The following is a 20,745-nucleotide window of genomic DNA, read 5'->3' as shown; positions in this document are numbered from 1 at the left end:
TGCGAGGTTGCTGAGGTTCCCCAGGGCACCCAGTTTGAGAACTTAGCTTTATAGTCTCGGCTAATTCCCTTTTTCCACCTGTGGGTCACTCAGGGGCTTATCTGTGATGTGAGGAATCTCAGCACAATGTTGGGGTCTCTTCAGCAGAGGGGGCACTGTCCCTGTGGGCCCGCGGCACGGCTGTCCCTGTGGGGTGACGTCGCTCCCCTGGCTACTCTAGGGTGGACTGGACAGTGGACAGAAACAAGCGGAGGGTCCAGTTTGGGGGGAGGCGGGAGCTGAGCTCAGGCTGCGCTGCCGAGACTGTGATGTGTGCGTGGGGCCCTGGCAGGCGGACAGCTCTGGGTTCTGTGCCTGGTCGTCGGGTCCAGCCGTGCCCCCAGCTCTGCCCTGTGTCTCTCCCCTCTGGCTGTGTCTGACTACAGCCTTGCACAGTAAACCGTCCTTTGCCAGGACAGAGGTCAGCACAGGTCCGTCCAGAGACACTTCCTTGTAAGTGACGGAGGTTGCTGCCTGAGGCCCAGGGATGAGGCAGAATGATTCTCTCCTCCCCCTTTGCTGTCTCTCCGTCCAGCAGCAGCAGGGAGCCCTCCTCCCGTCTCCTCCTCCCACTTCCTGTGTGGTCCTCTCTGCCGGGTCGCCCCTTGCCCACCCGGGCTGCTTCCTCCTCTGGGCTGCTGGCTCAGCCTCTTGTATGTGGACTGCAGCCCGTTGCCCCTGCTTGGATCTAGGTGGGGAGTGGGGCAGGCAGGGCCCCTCTCAGATGTAGAAGCTTTGGGTGAGAGGGAAGGAAGGAAAGAAACCCCCTCTCCATGAGCGACCTCAGAGACACTCGTGGGGGACCAGCCATCTCTCTCCGGCCCGTGTGTGTCCTCCCTGGCAAGTGGTGTCTTCTCCTGCAGCCTCTATCTTTACCATATCAAGGACAGTTCTGGGTTCCTCACTTGCTGCGATCCAGCTGCCCCAGCCTGCCGCTCGGCAGCCCCGGTGTGGATGTTCGTCCACACGGCACCCCCCACAGGCCTCTCTGTGGAACCCCCACCTCTTCAGCTGCGACCTCTCCCCATACGTCCCTGCCCCACCCACCGGACCCTCCAGCTCCCACCCCGTCCCCCGGAAAAGGCCGAGCACTACAGATGTCCCAAGAAAGCTCCTGCACGCCCTGCTCTAAGCTGTTGTAAACAGTGCCACAGTCAAACCATAAAACCAGAATAAACTTTGCTGAGGCTCCGGGCATGAGTGTCAAGGAGCAGAGCGATGCCAGAGGCAGCTGTGACCCCCTGCCTGCAGTCTGTCCTGGGCCTTCTCGCTGCCAAGGCCGAGGGTGCAAGGGACGGACAGTCTCTTTCAGTCTTTAGCCAATGGGAGCGCCCGGTTCCCCAGGAGAGCAGCCTCCTCCAGCCTGGCCCTCTGCAGAGTTCTCTCCCCTGTGTTTACATTCAGGAGGTTAATAGAATCTGAATATAATTTCCTTATATTCAGGGGATGAAATAAATCACTAGACATGTTCTTGAATGCAATTTTATTCATTTAAAAAAAGTGGAGAATTTTTCTTTCATATTTCCTCATGACACTGGCTGAAGGGCTAGGTGTTTCATAAAATGAGTAATTTTACCCAGAAGTCTGGGGACGGAGGGAGATGGAGGTACTGGCTCAGGATGTGAACACAGAGGTAAAGGCACTCCTTCCGCACAGCAGCCCTTGGCAGGGCTCCCCCGGCAGCAGGGCTGAACTGGCACCGCCCCTTCACTTAGGGTCTCCGGGCCGTGGGGCTGACCACGTGGAAGAGGGCAGGTGGAAGGCCTCTCCTGCCTCCTTCCAGCCCAAACCCAAGCAACGCCAGGCATTGCCAGAGCTGCCCCTAAGAAGGGAGCTGCCCCTGGGCTAGGCCTTCCCAGCCCCTGGGGGAAGAGGGTGCTCCGCCCAGCTCCCTGAGCTCAGGACCTTTGCACTTGCATTTCCTCCGCCAGGAAGGCTCCTCCCCACGTCCTCAAGTATGTGCTCCTCTGCCACTCAGCTCCTGTTCACAGGCACGCCTCAAACACGGGTTCAGGGGAAATAACACCGGACCCAGGAACCATGACCCACCCCCTTTCTTCCAGACCCTCCCTCAGCACCTGGGGTTAGATTATTTGTTTGGGGGTCTCCGGGACAGAATGTCCGGACCTGAAGCAGGGGCTTTATCTGGCTTGGTCACCAGCACACCCGCCTGGCAGGAGGAGCCTGCACGTACCAGGTCCTTGTTTGGGTTTGCTCAGGTTGCCCTAACAAAGCACCACCAGGGGGCAGCTTAGACAACAGAAATTTATCTTCTCACAGTCTGCGGGCCAGAGTCCAAGGCCAAGGTGCCAGCAGGCTAGGCTGCTCTGAGCTCTCTCTCCTCGGCGTGTAGACGGCCGTCTCCTCCCTGTGTCCTCACAGGTCTTTCCTTTGTGTCTTCACTCTTTTCATAAAGACGTCAGTCAGGTTGGCTTAGGGCCGACCCAAGCGACCTCGTTTTACCTTGTTCACCTCTTTAAAGGCCAAATCTCCAACACAGTCACACTGGAGGTCGCAGGGGTTCGGACTCCAGCATATGAACTCGGGGACACAATTCAGCCCTTAACAGTCCTCCAGACATCTTTGTGGAATGAATGAATGAATGAATGAATGAGCCACTCCCATTTTCCACAAAAGCCAGTGGCACACACAAAGTTGTGAACATGCTTGTCCAGTCTGAGGAAAGGCAGAATGCTGGGCGCAGCATTCAGAGAAGGGATTCTATCAAATATGGAAAAGGAGATTGGGACCACATCTTTTTAAGAACTTTGTCCTGAAAGAAAGGTCTCAGAGGTTTCTAGAAAGGGTTCAGTCATGCTGAGACCCAGGGTTTAGAAGGAAAAGAGGCCTACTAGGTGGAGAGAGGCCACGGTCGTGGGACGGGGACGGAGGGCTGAGGGGCCGCAGCTGGACATGGGCCGCAGTGGACCCCCCAGAGTGCAGCTACTGGGGAGGGGCCGCCTCCACACGCCAGTCCCCCAACTGGTTAGTGCCGCGGGGCTGGCATAACAAACTCTCCAAACTTGGACGCTGAAACAAGACTTTATTCTCTCACGGGTCTGGAAGCCAGATGCTCCGAGATGTCCAAGACGCTGGCAAAGTTAGTTCCTCCTAGAGGCCCTGAGGGAGAATCCGCTCCAGGCCTGGCTCCCGGCGCTGGGGCTCCTGCGCCCCCGGGTTCCCTGGCTGAGGCAGCATCCTTCCATCTCTGCCTCCATCTTCACGTCGCCCTCTCGTTGTGGGTCTCTGTGTCTCAAATCCCTCCCCACCCCCACCGTCCCTTCTTGCATTTCAGGCCCACTCGCATCTCCAGACCCTCTTTGTGCAAATACATGTGCAAATACCCTTTTCCCAAATAAGGTCACATGCACGATCCCAGGTGGACGGGCATTAGGAGGACGGCGGACACCATTCATCTCCCACATCCGCTCTGCTCCATGGGGTGGTGGGGTGGGCAGTAGCGGGCAAGGGCTCAGGACCCAGAGTCACCAGCTTGGCTGAGTCCTGACTCAGGCCAGGAACCGGACCCCCCACTTCTGCTCCTTGACCTGGAAAATGCAGATTAGGGGCAAGCACACCCGGTTATTGTGAAGCTGAGATGAGCATCTCAGAGGGGCGCCGGGCGAGGCCGGCACTCGGTGCCGCCAGCGACTTCTCACAGGCTGGCTCTCTGATGACAGCCCCGTGGGGAAGCAAGAGACTCCAGCAACCGCTTCCCCCAGACGCCCCAGCAGCCTGAGCTGGTCTGGCGGGCAGCCTGGGTGGTGGCAGGGCAGGGGCTGGCACCCAAGGGACCCGGGAGAGCCTACCTGTCGTCTCTCCATGCCCACAGTCTCCTGTCCCATCCTGAACCTCAGGTGACACTGGCTCACCAGAAGTCACAGAGGAACATTCAGACTTCCTCATGGAATCGTGGAGGCCCCTTGTCCGCAGGGGGCCGGCAGGGACCCCTCTTGTGCTCTGAGCCTGTTTGAGCCAGCCCCTCCTGCGGTCGGGGCTGTGCTGGGCAACTGGTCTGCCCTGAGTCCATGTTCGGGAGGGCGTGCTGTGTTGGGCTGGGCGGGCAGGCCTGGAAGGATGAAGCACCGGGAGGTCCGCTTGGGGACGTTGGGGACACATTCTCATCTTGTGTGTTTGCAGAGTTTGCCAAGAAGATTGGAGGTGCTGAGCAGCAGCTTGACGGGACGACAGTGGATGCCCATGCCCTACAGGTCCCGGCAGCGCCAGACACACAGTTCCAGTTCTCCCCGACACCATCCCAAAAAAGAAATGGCTTCCTTCCTGCAGCAGCCACTGCCAACGGGCACAGGAGCAGGACAGATGATGAGTCCCCCAAACTGGCAGTTTGGGGGGAAGGAGCCTGTTTTCTTCCCCAAGGATTTCAAGCCCATCCCTTTGAGTGAGCAGCAGCCAGGAGGAAACAGAGACCAACAGAGCACAAAGGCAAGTCGGGTGGAGGGACGGGCAGGAAGGGCACTCCCGGCCACCAGGCCGAGGAGGACCAGAGAGAGGCCATGGGGGAGCCCCCTCCAGGGCAGCCAGGTCTGCACGTGTGGTCCCCCCCCCCAAGCAGCACGGCTCTCTCCTGGGCACTTCCAACAAGCCCCAGGGACAGTCTCTGGGCAGCAATGGCCTTCCCGGTCATGGGTCTGGGGGCTCCGTTCCTCGTGAGGGGGTCTTCTTCCTGGGAGGTGTTCCCCTGGCTATGACTGCCATTGTCACCATGGCCAGCCCAGCCCAGCCCACCCCAGCTCGGCAGTCCCGGGGCCCCCGACTCTCCTCCCTCTGGCAGGGAGCACCACCTCTCGGCAACTTCTCCCTTCTCAGTCGGGCACCTCCTCCTCCAGCCCCAGCCAAACTCCCGCCCGCAGCAGCAGAAGCCGAGTCTCCACAGGAACAGAGCACAGGGCCCTCCCCCGGGCACGTCTCCATCCACCGCTCACCCTCCTGTCTGTAACCCATCACCTGTAGCTGCGTCAGCTCGGCCACAGATTCCCAACGGCAGTGGGAGCCCTGTCAGAGGCCACGACTGTGAAGTCTGTCATGCCTCCCCCAGGGGCCCGAAAACAGCCTGTTCAGCCCGTACGAGGAGAGGGTTCGGCCCTGCATCGACCTCGTCGACTCCCTGCGGGCCCTGGGCGTGGAGCAGGACCTGGCCCTGCCCGCCATCGCCGTCATCGGGGACCAGAGCTCGGGCAAGAGCTCCGTGCTGGAGGCGCTGTCGGGGGTCGCCCTTCCCAGAGGCAGCGGTAAGCACCGTTGGGCCAGCCTCGCTCTGCAGCCAGAGGCCGGCCGCCTGCAAGCCACAAAGCATCCCTGGGACCAGGGGTTTCACGGGCTGGTCTCTGGGAAGGACCCCCGGAGGGTGGCTCCCACAGGCCCTGCACGGCGGGGTCTGCAGTGGACGGGGAGGCGGGCTGGGTGTCCCAAGCTGCCCTTAGTACCTGGGTCCTCTCCTCGTGTCAGTAGGCATCGCTGGGCCTGTGTTAGTTTCCTTCTAGTGGTTTCTGTAAGCGAATTTCTTGTCTGATGTCATTAATTTGTGAGTTTCTCACACACAGTCTTTCTGAAGAAGTTTAGATCACAGAATGATAAGACCCGAAGTTTTCTTTTATAAAAAAATTAACTGTGTGTAGAGTTCAAAACTGTTTTGCCTTTCTGATGTAATCAAATAATTATAAAGGGGAAAAAAAAGAAGAAAGAGGTGGCAGCTGGGAAGAGGGTCGAGGTTCCGCCAGCCGGTTCCCTTCCTCACTCCCATCTCCTGCCAGCAGTGCCCATCCCCCACACCCAACGAGAAACAGGGGCCAGGGTTCGGCCTCCTGGGCACACAGGAGGGTGTGGGGGTGCTGGGGGACGGCCCAGACCCTGCGCAGCCCCAGGAACAGCCGCGCTGCCAGGGGCCCTGGCCTGTGCTCCCTCTGACCACAGACAGCTGGTCTTCTACTCCGGGACGTCCCATGAGATCCCCACCAGCCAGGCTCCTGATGGATGAGAACTCAGAGTGGGCACAGTGGCTCCTCCTCTCTGCCCTGGGTTCAGCGTTCTGGGGAGAGACGCCACAGGGCAGAGAGTCTGGAGGCCACGGCAGTGACGTGGGGCCGGCAGGGGTCCCTGGACAAGGTCCCAGGCTGGGAGTGGTCGTAGGACAGCCCTGCTGTGTGCAGGTACTAGGGGCTTGACCACCGGAGCCCAGCCCCAGGCAGCTCAGGGCAGTTCCAGCTTCCCTGGGAACTTGATCCCTCCCTGCCAGGCGCCCCCACAAACCTCGCCCTTGGGCCCCGATGTGCACATCCTGCTCCCCCTCCCCTGCCTACCCCCACCCCTGACCTCCTCCCGCAGGACTGGGAGGGGCTTGGGAGGGCTGGACAGGGTCGGGCAGACCTCTGGCTGACATCCCGCCTGTCCCGGACAATGCCCGAGGCATTTCTAGGGCCTGGGGGTAAGTGTGGTGGCCTGGACTGGGCCCTAGAGAGGGACAGAAATTTCAGACCAAGCCTCCGGGGACACGGGGCAGGTCCTGGGGATAAGAGCAGAGGGTACCTGAGAACGCTTCTTTTATGTTTGGGAAACTCTCTCCCAGGAATCGTCACCAGGTGTCCGCTGGTGCTGCAACTGAAGAAACAGCTGCACGAGTGCACGTGGAGGGGGACACTCAGCTACCGGAACATGGAGCTCCAGCTGCAGGACCCCTCTCAGGTGGAGAGGGAAATCCGGAAAGGTAGGGCCCGGGGAGGCTGCAGGGGCGGCTCCTTCTGCCCGTGGCCATCCTCCTCGGGGCCCCTGCAGCTTCACAGGAGCCTGTGCTGCTCCCCTCCCCTCGCCCCTGCCTGCACGCCGTCCCTCCTGGTTGTCTGTTTAATTCTTCCTCTTTCTTTTGGTCTCAGCTTACCTGCCTGCTTTTCCTCTGGGAAGTGTCCCCCGCAGGGTCCCCGCTGGCCCCAGCCATCCTGGCACTGCTCTAATCTGGAGTGGCTGATTGCCTGTGGCAGTGGCTCTGCCCCCAGGCGACTTCCCCCAACACTGTCCCAGCCCCAGCCCCACCCCCATGTAGCCCCCTCCCCCTTCCCTCAGCCAAAGGGTCATTAGTAGAAGCACAGCCAACCCGGGCCTTTGGACAAAACTCACCAGCCCTGGGGATTAGCCTTGGGCAGGCACAGAACACTCAAAACCTGCTTAGAGGAGCCCTGGGGGTCACCCTCCCGCAGCCCTGCCCCTCAGGTCCCTGAGTCAGCCTGTCCTTCCCAGAGGCTTCTCCCTGCCCTGCTCGCAAGCTGGGCTCAGCCAGGCAGGCAAAATTAGCCTTGATCCTCGCAGGAATCCCTGCAGACAGGGCCTCTGTTCCAGGCAGACGGGCTTTGCGCCTTACTCAGCCATAAACTCAGCACGTGAGACAGGGGTTTTCACCTCACTCCCTGGGCCTGGCTCCCCGGGAACCGCGTGGCCTCGGCTGGCTCACCAGAGGGATCCCTCCCAGGTGGAGAGATACTGCCCCAATTCTAGCATTCATCCCCACCCCCAATACAGAAGCTGCTTGCGGCCCTCAACTGGCAAATTTCCTAGCGTCAAGTTTATAAAAGCTCTGCCCCCCAGCTACGCCCGCTGCGCCTGTCCTGGGCGGCCGCGGGCCCCGCACGGCCCGCTGCGCCACTGAAGTCAGCCCTGGGCTCTGCAGCCCCACGAGCTCTGCGGGCAGAGCCGGGAGGGCGGTGGGCTCCCACACACCGTGGGCGTGTGCTTGGATGAACGTGGGAAGATGAGTCATGAGCAAACCACAGCTAAAGCATCTTTAGAATAGCGTCTCGGAACTCCGCTGCCCTGCTGGTGGAAGTCTGAGTTGGTGTGGCCACTTTGGAAAACTGCCACAATTTTCCAGTAAGGCTGGAGGCGTGCACACCCCATGTCGCCCCAAAAGTCCACTCCTGAGCACACAGGCAGCGGACATGTGCGCCAAGAGTCAGGTTCTAGGATGTTCATAGCCCACACTGGAGACCCCCCAGTGTCCGTCCACAGTCGACCTGATCATGGCACTGGGTGGACGAACAGGCAGCAGTGAAGAGGAAGCACCCTCAGCTACCAGCAGCAGGACAGGGGACCACGCAGGCCTCGTGTGGGGCGGGAAGCCAGACCAAGGGGCCCTGTGGTTCATGATTCCATTTGTGATTAGGTGAGACCACGTGAAACTGCTGTTCTCGTAGGTCAGACGTGGTCGTCTCTCAGCAAATTCACTCGGCCCAACCACGGATAAAGTGCAAAGTGGGCAAAAGGAGTAGATGCCGGCCGAGCCCAGGCCAGGGGTCATCCTTGCTGGAGGCCGATGCCCGACAGGGAGAGAGCGGCTTGGAGGGCTGCCCGTGCTCTGTGACTTGAGCCGTGTGTTGGTTACACCTGTGAGTCCCGCCTGTGAAACTCACCGAGCACCTGCTTAGACGGTGGGGACTGTCCTGCGCGTGCGTGACTCTTCAGTAAAAGGTTACAAAAGTCGTACCTTAAGTAGTGACGATGAATGACGATTGAAGCAGGGGAAGTTTACAGAGGAGCAGCCCTGGCTCTAGCCTGCCCCGTGCTCTGTCTGTAGAGAATCAGGCACTTAATCCAGCCTGCGCCTTAAGCTGCTTCCCTGCCCCTCAGGGCTGTTCCCGAATATGGGAGAAGGGCTCAATGGCCACAGTTACACAGTGCTTTTGCCGGGCCGGGCGGTCCATCTGGACTCTGGGTGTCTCCTCTTTGGTCTCCGCAGCCCAGGACGCCATAGCTGGGAGTGGAGTTGGCATTAGCCACGAGCTCATTAGTCTGGAGGTCACCGCCCCTGAGGTTCCAGATCTGACCCTCATTGATCTTCCCGGCATCGCCAGGGTGGCCGTGGGAAATCAGCCCCAGGACATCGGACAGCAGGTGAGCCTTTCTGGAACTTGGCAACGGGCCATGCTAAGTTGGGGTGGCTTCTGAGGTCTCTGCCGGCAGCCCCACGTGCTCTGGTGCACCTCCGCAGCCCTCCCTCTGAGCGGTTGTGGAGGAGACTGGGGTCGGACCTTCTAGGACTGGGGGCTCACACTCGGGTTCTGAGAAGGGCCTGGCAGGTCATGGAAACGGGCAAAGTTGACTCAGTGTTTCAGGGGACAGCTGGCACCTCACTGCATGTTGTCGTGTGGGAACGTCAGTCCTGTCTTACTGCTATCCTGATGTTCAAAGTGTGCCGGAAATTTGGTTTGTACGTGAAATCTGCTAAATTTAGTAGCAATATTTTTGCTAAAGCAGTACTTTGGAAGTCAATTGGAACACAGTCTGTGATGTCTGGTCGGAGGCAGAAAGGCCAGCACCATGGACAGGGCTGAGATCAGGCTCACCTTGAAGCGCACACCTTGCCCCTCCCATGAGGGGCTCCTGAAAGAGGCCGGGGGTTCTTGAGCCAAGCAAAGGCCAAAGTTCAAGGAGACTGGGAGGAAGCTGTCCTTCATCTACGAGGTGCTCCAGGAAGGCGATAGTCACAGAATCAGGGGACAGCAAGTTCCCTGTGTTAAGAGAGGCGACCCGGAGGCTTAGCCAGGTCCTGACGGGCCAGAGGGAGAGGGTGGGAAAGCGGCAGAGAAAGGAGGTGAGGAGGTGCTCGGGTGAATGCCCGGGGCAGGGCTGGACCTGGACTCTGTGTCCCCCTTGCAGGTCCACACCCTTCCTCCTTCTCTCTACCCGGCCTCTTGCGGGCACAAACCGTGCCATTTTGTCAGTGTTTCCGCATCAAGTCCCGTGTGTCCCCCTCCTCTCAAGCCGGCCACTCGCAGGAACACGCTGCCCTTTTCCCTCTTGAAAGTAGTGCTTACACTTGAAGCATCCACTGGGGAGGTGAGCATAAGAGTTTGTCAGAATCAGAAAAACAGAAAATAAATTGTTAAGAAGCTGGTAAGAAGCTAGTCTGTTGAGAGGACTGTTTGGTCAGAAGTGAGGAGTTGCCCATCACAGGACGCAGCCAGTCAAGCTACAATCCTGACTGGCTCCACTTTCAAACACATCCCAAGACCCGTGCCGTCATGTTTCCCTGTCCGCTGCCGCAAGGAGCCCACAGCACCGCCATCTCTTACTGAGCTCCCGTCTCTGCCCTGCTTCCTTGCTCTCCTGCCCCTGCCGCTCATGGCAGCACCCGTTCCCCAAGTGCACTCTTACACAACGCTCCTGTCCTAGAGCACAGGCCAGACGCCCTCACTCCTCAGAGTCCCCAGTGGTCCCATGTCAATCCACAAGACAGCTCCCGAGGTCCCATGTGAGCTGGCCCCAGATCATTGGCCCCGTGTCCTCTGTGCCCCACCCCTATCTTTATTCCTCCTCTTCCCTCTTCCTGAAATGCCCACCCCACCCAGACTTCCACCTGGCACGTGCCCCCACTTACCCCAGGCTTCTACTCAAAGGCCATCATGATGCCTAATGCCGGACGCCCTGTGCCCGGCCCTTCTGACTCCATGTCCCTTTTCACCGAGTGTTCATGGCCTGCATTCCCTGCTGGGGAGTAACCGGGGAGGAACTGCCTTCCGTGTTGGCTGCTGAATCTCTGGGTCCTCAAACGGCCCAGAACCTGAGCCCGATAAGCACGGGTGACGTGAGCAGAAGGTATTCTGTTTACGAAGCTTCCCTCTGCAGGCAGACACACAGGGGGGCAGTTTTCACTCCCCAAGATCCTGTCAAAATGCACATGAAGGAGTGTGATTCAGGCCGCAGTTCCCAGCTCCGGGGAACGCAGGCATGTCTGAGACATTTTTGGTTATCACAACTTGGGAAAAGTGCAATTATTACCAGCATCTAGTAGGTAGAGACAGAGACGCAGCTCAGTATTCCACAGCGCACAGGACAGCCCCGCAGGGGAGGTCCCTCACCCCAACAAGGAGAGTAATTACTCTTCTGTAATAGTCGGGTTGCGGTGTTGTGTTGGTTTCTGGTGTGCAGCATGGTGATTCAGTCACACGTGTGCATGAATTCTTCTTCAGGTTCTCACCCATGATGGTTGATTGCAGGGCGTTGGGCACGGTTCCCTGTGCTACACAGAAGGGCCTGGTTGTAGAAAATGATTACTCTTATTGTTATGGAGCTGTCGTCACTATCAGTCAGTAATACAGATTTTGGACAAACTTGGGACTTTCAGAATATCACTGTTTAAGAGTTCTTGGATATTCTTGAAAGGGTCCAAATGCATGAAATCATTAAGTTAAATTTTAAAATAAGGATTGCAATTTGGATAGTAATAGCTCAAAAAAACAAACAAAACTGTTAAGAAGCCCAGGTTGCCAATAGCGCTGAGGCGGAGAGCCCTGGATGGCCCCGTCCGTTGACTTACAGAAGCTGTCAGGTCCGTCACGGAGGTGCCGCCGAGGGGCGAGGCACCAACACGAAGCGAACTTGCACCGTTAGGACAACTGCCACGGAAGCTCCCGGACAAAGTTTGCCTGTAGCTTTACTCAGTTAAACTTCCCGTGACTGAGGCCTAACTGGACCTGTTCAAATTCGGCATTTTTATTTCATCTCAGTGCTTAACTTTCTATATGAGGCTAATGTGTGCTTATGTGATGGAAATTTTCTATTTTGTGGCTGTGCCTACTATTTTCTGTGCACAGCTTGAAATTAGACGGAATGTCAGCTGCGCAGCACTAAGTGTGAGTTATACCAAATATAAGGAAACACACCCCAAGGTGCCAGCCTGCTCCACGGTTATTTGTTTGCATTCTCCACGCAGGGAGTTTAAGGCGTATCTGGCCCACGTCTCCTGTGTGCCTGCAAAGTCTCAGAAATCTTATGACATCTCTCTAATTCTAATGAGCTAGACCCCTCCCGAGAACAAACGCAGGAAAAAGTCATTGGTTTTCTGCATAAACAAAGGTGGAGACATTACTGACGTCAGCTGTCACGGGGGCTGGCGCTGAGCACCTGCCGCGGGCGCTGTGCTGGGCTCTGCATGGGGACGTCCGGGATCATGACAGGGACGCCCCAGAGGTGTCCTTCTGGGGAGGACACAGCACGCACACACCACCCTCATAGAAGGCAGTCTCAGGAGCGCCATGGGAGAGATCTGGAGAGGAAGTAGGGTCTTGGGGGTCAGGGAGTCTTCGAGAAGGAAGAAACACTGGTGATGAGCTGTGCAGGATACGCAGGACGTCAACAGAGGACCCGGGAGGGCAGGTGGGCACACACTCCCGAGGAAGAGGACAAGCCAGAGCCCAGAAGTGGGACAGCTGGGCCGTGCTCTGGGTGTCACACACATGTGGCTGTGTCGTTGGGTGACCAGAGATGAGCTCGTTCTTTGTGATTCCCTGGCATCAGATCAAGGCACTCATCACCAAGTACATCCGGAGGCAGGAGACGATCAACCTGGTGGTGGTCCCCTGTAACGTGGACATCGCCACAACAGAGGCGCTGAGCATGGCCCAGGAGGTGGACCCCGATGGGGACAGGACCATAGGTAAGAAGAGGGAACCCAGTTGTAGAGGCCGGGAAGGGCGGGGGGAATCCTCGTGTATATAGAAGGCCCTGGGTTGGAGCTCTGCCAGGGACGCCCACTCCTGCGTTGGGTCCAAGTGCTGTTCCCAGGGGAAGCTCCATGGGCTGGGGGTCACAGTCAGGGTGAGACGTGTGGCCACAATTGGGAGGTCCTTTGCCCTCCTTCCACTTGTCCCTCATCTGCATTCTCAAACCATTCCGGATGGGGGACGAGAACGTCCACAGTGGTCCACAAGGGAGAAAGTGCCTGGACCATCAGCTCTGCAGTCCCACAGTTGAGTTCTTGTGACTCCTTGAAGATGGGAAAGCCCTTCATAAAGCCCGGATGAGCATACTCAGTGAGCACACTTCCAGGCGTGCACTGCAGCACACGGTGTCTGCAGAATTCACATTCAAGCACAACTTTTCGTTGGGGACCTGGGTTCCCTTAAATTCCTTTCGTTAAAAAGCCACCCTGGAAGGTATTATAGGGGACTTGGCTTAAGAACACAGACTGCTTGGGTTTGAATCCACGTCCTACCACTTACTGGCTGCACACCCTTAGGCAAATGGCAGCTCCTATTTTTAAAGTTTTAATATTATTACTCAATATCCCTTCTTTACGAGTCATCGCACTTACCCATAGCGGTTTCCTTCCTGAAAACTGGCAAGTCATTTCCCTTGACTAAGTGGATACTCAGTACACACCTACCCTTTATCCATTTTTATTTTCCCAAACGAGTTCCCAGTTTCCCAGTAAGGATGGACACAAGCCGATGGGGGCGCGGCTCAGTGCAGTGTTACTCCAGGCCAGACCACGCGTGCTCCCTTAGCTCCTGCCCCCTACAGGCGTCTCAGACACATGGACACAGGGAGAAAACGCAGGTCTGGGGTCACCCGTCCTTGTACGTGCAATTCCTGTCTCTTCTCACGATCGTAAGTCAAGAGGGATGTCCTGCTGACGGCCACGGCAGGTAATATCACCTGCCCAGTAGATCGATTCGGATGTTGACATCTCTGTAGAAACTGAGTAACGCTTCTTATTAATCGTTGTCTGTTCCTCTCGTTAGGCGTAAACTCCGATAACCGAAGGTTCTCGCTAAATATTAGCTGCTATTAATATGAATTCACCAAGAACTGCAGGCGTAGAGGACACACAGTCAGACCTTAGTGCGTCCCAGACAGCATCACAGTGTCCCTGCAGGCTTTCCATCTGCACTCCAGGTCAAGTGCAGCGACAGAGACAAGTGCGCTGGGTTTAAAAAGAAAAGGGAATCCCCACCCACGTGCACAGCAGCGTTCTTCACGAAAGCAAAAGGTGGGAGCAAACCAAGTGCCCATCAAGGGAGGAGTGCACAAGCGAACCACGGTGCGCACACACAATGGGGTGCTGTCCAGCCTTGCAAAGGAAGGACGTGAAATAAGCCAGTCCCAGAAAGATAAATCCTGTATGATTCCACTGACTTGAGGAACGTGGACAAATTCAAAGAGACAGGAAGTAGAATGGCGGTTGCCAGAGGCGGGGAAGGGGACTGGCAGTTAATGAAAGGGTACAGAGTTTTGGTTTTGCAAGATGAGAAAATTCTGGAGCTGGGTGCTGGTCACGATGGCACGGCAGTGAGGCTGTACTTAATGCCACCCAACTGGAGTCTTAAAAAATGGCTACAATTGTAAACTTGGTTATGTGTATTTTACCGTATTTTATAAAACTAACTTGAGAAGCGGGGACCACGATGGTGCAGAAAGGGGGGAGCAGCGTCTTCTCACGCACTGAGGTATTCTCTGGTGTACGTGAGTTACGTGTACTTTAGCACATTTTTTAAAAGCAGAAAAGGAATGAATGCCTATGCAGTACTTCCAAAGGGTGAAAACAGAACAAATTTGGTGGATGATGTAGTTGTGGCTTACAGAATATTAAGCTTGGGGAAGAACAGAGTCAGAATATTTGTGGGGTCCCCACCAAGCTTGTTCCCCATCCATGCACTGCTAAATGCACACTGTCCGCACAGCCAGCTCCGGCTGAGCTCCTGTCCCCACCTTGGGACAGAGAAGGCTCTGGTCAAGGTCACCAGTGGCCTCCGTGCTGACAAACGTGCAGTCCCTTCCCTGTGCTCATCTTCCTCCACCTCTCAGCCAAAGTCAAGGTGGCGACCGCTCCCTTCTTGACATCTTCCTTCCTGCGCTGGGACATCACGGCCTGCTGGCCTCTGGGTCCCCATTCTCTCTCAGGTCTCCTCTTCCCTGGCCACCTGGAGGTCTCGATCTTGGTCTGGTTGGTTTTTCAGTTCTCTAGCCTCTAAGTACTGGAAACCCAGAACTTGGTCCTGAGCTCTCCCCTCTGTTAACACAGCCTCTTTAAATAATCACGTCTGTCCACAGTTTCGAGTCCCATCGATTTGCCAGCGACACCCACACCTGTATCTGTAACCCTTAACCTTTCCCTAGGCCTGACATCTCCACTTGGAAGCGCATTAAGTGTCTCCAATTTAATGTGACCAAAGCACAACCCCTGGGGTCTGCACCCTACCCAGATTCTCCTCCTTCCCAGGGCTTCCCGGCCCCTTTCTTAGCTCCATACCCGCCTGCCCAGGTCTGAAGCCAAATCAGACAGTCACACCTGATTCTGCCTTCTGCTTGCTTACACATGTCTAACCCATCTGAAGTCCTGGTGACTCTGCCTCCAGACCGACACCACATCCATCTGCACTTCTCATTTGTGCAGTCTGAGCCTCCATCACCTGCTGCCTGGTCTCTCCACACTCACCTTGCCCAGTGCACTGCACTCTCTGCGGGTCCTTAAACATGCAAATTGGGTCGTGTCGCCCCGCCCCCGACTGACTCTCTAATGCTCCCTCCGCACATACACAAACCCAGACTCCTGTGCCTGGACCACAAGCCCCCTGTGGCCTGGCCCCTGCGTGGCTCTCTGAGCACAGTTCCCGTTGCTCTCTGCCGCGCCCTCCTCTCCAGTCCTGCTCAGTCATCCCAGCTCCTTCTTCCCAAGGGCCTGGAAGGGTCTTTCCCCATCTTCACTAGGCCGGCTCCTTCCTCCTATCAGACCTCAGCCTGAGCGCTGCCTTCCCAGGGGCCCGCCTGGGGACCCAGCCGGGATCTACACCATCCACGCCTGCCTGCACTCACCTGCCAGCAGTCACTGTCATTCTCTGCATAGCACGGATCAACAGCGGATGTTTTTCTTTGTTTCTCTTACGTTACTGGATTCATTTCTCTAGCACTTTCCCACTACAAGGGAGGGGATATTCGTGAGGTCAGGGACTTTGCAGTCTTGTTCACGGCCACCTGCTCAACACCCTCAGCATGCGCTTGACTCAGTGTGCTCCTTTCTTAATTAAATATGTTTGTGTACGGCATCTAGGAATGGATTAATTTTGTTTTTCTAATTGAAGTGTCTAGGAATGTTTGGCAGTTAGCGGCCTTCCCTGTAGCTGGGGCCCGAAATGAGGCTCGTGAGCAAATGCTGCAGATGGGGACGTATTCGCGTGCGTCCTCTTTTTCAACCAGGCTCACTGCGAGAAGGCGCTCTCCCCGGCTGCAGCGAGTCCTAGCAGAGCGTCCCAAGTTCTGTTCTCTTGTACTTGTCCTGCGAATAAAGGCCAGTGGCCTAGGCTTCTACGAGTGACCGCTGCTTCCAGGGACGGGCCTTCTTGGCTGCTTTCTCCCTCCCAGGGGAAGGTCCTCTCTGGCCACGGAAGGTGCGAGAGTAGATTCAGAGACATCTCGACTCTGTCAGTGACATGAAGGCCTGTGCTTGCACAAACCTCTTAGCGACTGTGAAGATCCGCTCTTAAATGACACCTTTTGGTGACAGGAAGGTCAAAAGAGAGAGAGAAATTCAATCCTTTAGGTGCCGGGAAAGTTTCAGGAAATGGTGGACGAGAAGTCCAGACTTCACAGCAAATTAAAAACAATGACAGTGACAGTAGAAGATGACCTTCAGGTTTCTAACAGGAAACAAAGAGGAAATGCAGCGGGAATTTGACACTCAAAGAACACAATCACGCAGAATGCACGGCTTTCCATCCAGTGTGAGTGGGGAGCAGTGAGGGCGGGAGAGCGAGACAGGAAAGCAGGTGGGAGACTCTCAGAGGAGGAACCACAAGGAGGGGGTGGAGGGGGTGGAGCGAGTATGCAACCTGAGACGCCAGACCCTCCTGACAGCAGGGATGACGGGTCCCTGGAAACGTGGTGGTGGAGCCGATCCGGTCCGATCTGATGCTGCTGCCTTAGTGTCGGCACCCAGCAGGCACCCAAGAAACATTTGTTAAACAAATGACCCAAGGCAGGTAAGGAGTCCAGTGAGTGGATAAGCAAATGCAGGTGCAAGGAAGAGGGGTGACGGTGGGATCAATGAATGGGCAGCCAGGCACTGGGCGGTCAAGGCTGCGGACTTGGTTGGTCTTGCCCAATAAAAGGCCCCATAGCCTAGTGGAACTCAAATATGTCTGAGGGGACAACTGACCTTCCAGTGCTTTCCTCCATCATCTCACAGGGATCCTGACCAAACCAGACCTAGTGGACAAGGGCACCGAGAAATGCGTCCTGAACGTGATGCAGAACCTCACGTACTGCCTCAAGAAGGGCTACATGATAGTGAAGTGCCGGGGCCAGCAGGACATCCTGGACAAAATGAGCTTGGCAGAGGCCACCAGGAGAGAGACGCTGTTCTTCCAAATGCATCCGTACTTCAGGTGAGGTTCTTTAGGACAACCTCAGGGCTGGACTCCCTGGAAGCCAGTTCCGCCTGCCAGGATTGGCCGATACGATGACCAAATTACATGTAAAATTATACCACCTGGCATAACATATCCTTGTCTTAATTTTGGTGTTAATTTTGTTGGCTTATTTAAACCAGTCATTTTCCTCTTGGTCTCTAATGATGGTGCTGATGAAAACCTTGTAACATGGCATTTCATGGGGCATATACACTGTGGTTTCCCCAAAGGTTTTCACTTGTTGCTCATTTGAGTCCCACAAATTCTTAAGAGGTACATATAGCAGGTGAGGTTCTTCCCATTTTTACAGATGAGGGCGATGAGGTTGAACAAATAGTGAATGAAAAGAGGCCTAGAAACAGATCTTCTAACTTTTGGAAACTAGTGAACCTGGTCAAAGGCGTTAAAGATGTAAGACGTTAAATCAACCGGCACACCTACTTGCTTTACGGAACTCTCCAGCTCTTTAGAGCCTGCAGGCTAACTGGTTCTTATCGAAAATTATCTTGTAGTGCCTCTGTAGTTGGCAAGACAGTGGGAATTTTCCAATTGAATTGGGCAATTTTTCCTTATAATTCATTCAGGAACTTGCTGTTCTTGAACTATGAGGGAGTGGGGTAAGAAGATACAGACCACGCCTGCTTTAAGGAGAGACACAGTGGGAAGAGGATGGATTTGGGCAGACCAGGCTTGCTGCTTGCTCTGTGCCCTTGGGAGATGGCTGGCCCTCTCTGAGCTTCTGCTTTCTCATCTGCTCAGTGAGTCCTGCTGGTGCTCCACAGGGTTGAGTTTAGGATTAAATATGTGACCCACACACAGGTTCCAGCGCCCAAGGAGCCAACACTCCCAAACCAGCACCCGGATCCTCCCTTCTGTCTGTCCCCACCCTGAATCCAAGACACAGACTGTTTTCGGTAGCACTGGGGGTCGCAGGCAGAGAAAGCCCCGCTCGCCGAGCAAGAAGAAGGCTCTGTAACAACCACGCCCACGGTTCTCAACCCTGAGCCAGCAGGAGGATCCAGCTGGCTGTGCCCCGGCCCAGAGTTTCTGAGGTCTGGGTGTCAGGCCGCAGAATCTGTGTTCCTAACACGTTCCCAGGTGTTGCTGGTCCAGGGACCAGACTTTGAAAACAACCGGATTTTGGGCAAATTAAGTCTTGGATGAAAAAGTGTGTTGAAGTGCTTTGTCGCTGGACATCTGACTTTAGTCATCGTGCGTCCGCGTACTGGGACTCTGGCCCTGCACGACAGCTCTCAGAGCAGCCCTGGGACGATGAGCCCACGGGTCCTTCCTGAATCTGTGCTGACAGCAAACACTCAGCGGCCGGACTGCCTGGTGTGTGGCCCCGGGCAAGCGCCTTCCCCTTTGTCTTTGCCTTTCTCTCTGTAAACCTGGTTGTTCCATGATTAAATATCTGTAAAGCCCTTAGAACGGTGTAGGCACTCAGAAGCCCCACGTAAACACTTTCAAAACTCATTTCATGACGGCGAGAGCGTTTGGCACAAGTCGACGTTCCCGAGAAATGTGAAAGTGCACAGTGCAGGACTGTTCGCCACAGGCAGTGTTGTTCCCCGGGCCCCTAGAAGTGACTTACCTTGCAGAATTGAAACTTTATCCCCTTTGCTCAGCAAGCCCTCGTTTCCTCCTCCCCCCACACGTGGCGACAGCCATTCCACTCCCCGATGGCACAAGTCTGATGGCTTTAGATGGCTCCTGCAAAGGGGGCCAGGCGTTCTTTGTCCTTCTACGGTGGCTCAATGCACTTCGCATGAAGTCCTCAAGGGTCATTCACAGTGTCACGTGTGGCAAAGTTTCCTTCTTTCTAAAGGTGGAACCATATTCTATTGCAGGCATATCCACATTTTCTTTATCCACGTGTCTGTCCCCACCGCGGACACTGTGAGCAGTGCAGCAGGGAACACAGGGGTGTCAATATTGCTTTGAGATCTTGATTCCAATTCTCTTGAATAAATCCCAGAAGGGAGATGACTGGATCGTATGGGAGCCCCATTTTAAATTTTTGAATTTTCATACTGCTTTTCGTAGTGGCTGCACCATTTTGCATTCCCATCAACAGTGTACAAGGGTCCCAGCTTCTCCGCATCCTGGCCAGCGCCTGTGTTCTGGTGTTTGGATAATATCATCCTCAGAGATGGGAAGTGATGTTTCGTTGTGGTTTTGATTTGCATTTCCCCGACGATCAGCGACGTTAGCACATTTTTCATGGACTGAGTGGCCACCGGTGTGTCTTCTCTGAGGAATCTCTATTCAAGTCATTAGCCCGTTTCTCAATTGTGTTATTTGGGGTTTTTTGATATTGATTTGTAGGAGTTCCTTGTATATTTCTGAAATACACTCTTGATCAGATGTGTGGTTTGCAGATGTTTTCTCCCGTTTGGTTCGCTGCCTTTTCCTCTGTTAATTGTCTCTTTGCAGTGCTGGGGCTCCGTGGTTTCATGTAGTCCTGCCTGCCTGTTTTGCTTTTGTTTCCTGTGCTTTTGCTGTCCCAGCTGTGAAACCACTTCCAGGATCGATGTGATGAAGATGTTCCCCCTGGTCTAGGTGTCTGACTGGCTCAGGTCTTGCATTGGAGCCGCTGAGCAGTTTTCAGCTGGCGTTTGTGTCTGGTGTGAGATGAGGATCCAGGCCCACTCTTTGCGTGTGGAAATCCAGTTTCGCCAACAACAGCTGTTGAAGAGGTCGTCCTCCCCCCTCTGCAGGTTCTTGGTGCTTTTACCAACGCCAGTTGACGGCGTCCGCGCGGGCGTGTTTCCGGGCTTGCTCTGCGCCCCGAGGCCCCTCTGCCCGTCTCTGCCGAGGGACCGCGCTGCTTTCGCGGCGGCAGCTTCGCCACGTCTGTTACACGTCAGGGGCTGGGGTGCCTGCTGCTTGTTCTTCTTTATGAAGATGGATTCGGCCATTTGGGGACAAGTAATGGTTAGGAGAAATGAAATACTATTTTGGGCAAGTCGTTTAACCTCTATGAAGTTACATGTGTTTTGCTTTTCCTGAAAAGATGACTCATGAGTTTGCTGGGATGATAAGAGGAGATAACTGAGTGCAAGCTTCCCAGCCCCGTGCTGGCCGAGGTGCGGGCTTCCACGGAGTTGTCACTGTCCTTCTCGTGGGCCGCCTGGCCTTTCTGATGACGCGTGTTACCCGAGATGCGAGCTGCCCTGGCCACCTGCAAGGCCCAGTACTGGAGAGCGAGCCCTTCCTGAGCTGACGTGTGCCCTCTCCTGTTTCAGAGGTCTCCTGGAGGAAGGAAAGGCCACCGTGCCTCGTCTGGCAGAAAGGCTCACCGCCGAGCTCACCGTGCACATCAGGGTGAGTCAGAGGGTCGGGCTGCAGGCTACAAAAGTAACAGCCCGTCCAAGTCACTTTCGTGGTCATCAGTTGGCCAAGACACCCATCAAACTGCCCAAATCAGCAAGCAAGCAAGTATGTCTGAAACGCAAGTCATTCAAGTCACAGGCTCACAAGACAGCGTCTGTAACGGGGAAGCAACGCCTGCATG

At 55.7% G+C, this 20,745-nt stretch overlaps 1 protein-coding gene across 1 annotated transcript in view; it reads left to right on the top strand.

Moving 5' to 3' along the window:
• Positions 1 to 4,093: 4,093 nt before the first annotated feature.
• LOC116661201 (interferon-induced GTP-binding protein Mx1-like) overlaps positions 4,094 to 20,745 on the top strand; it is a 26,173-nt gene continuing 9,521 nt past the window's right edge. Inside the window, 7 exon segments of the mRNA XM_032472978.1 lie at positions 4,094 to 4,482; positions 5,096 to 5,288; positions 6,623 to 6,760; positions 8,780 to 8,934; positions 12,340 to 12,478; positions 17,006 to 17,204; positions 20,477 to 20,740. Of these exon segments, the coding sequence (XP_032328869.1) occupies positions 4,117 to 4,482; positions 5,096 to 5,288; positions 6,623 to 6,760; positions 8,780 to 8,934; positions 12,340 to 12,478; positions 17,006 to 17,204; positions 20,477 to 20,740 (1,454 nt within the window). The 5' untranslated portion in view covers positions 4,094 to 4,116.

This window comes from Camelus ferus, chromosome 1 (genome assembly GCF_009834535.1).
Source record: "Camelus ferus isolate YT-003-E chromosome 1, BCGSAC_Cfer_1.0, whole genome shotgun sequence".
NCBI lineage: Eukaryota > Metazoa > Chordata > Mammalia > Artiodactyla > Camelidae > Camelus > Camelus ferus.
The sequence above is the reverse complement of the archived record's forward strand: the minus strand, read 5'-3'. Positions and strand labels throughout refer to the sequence as shown.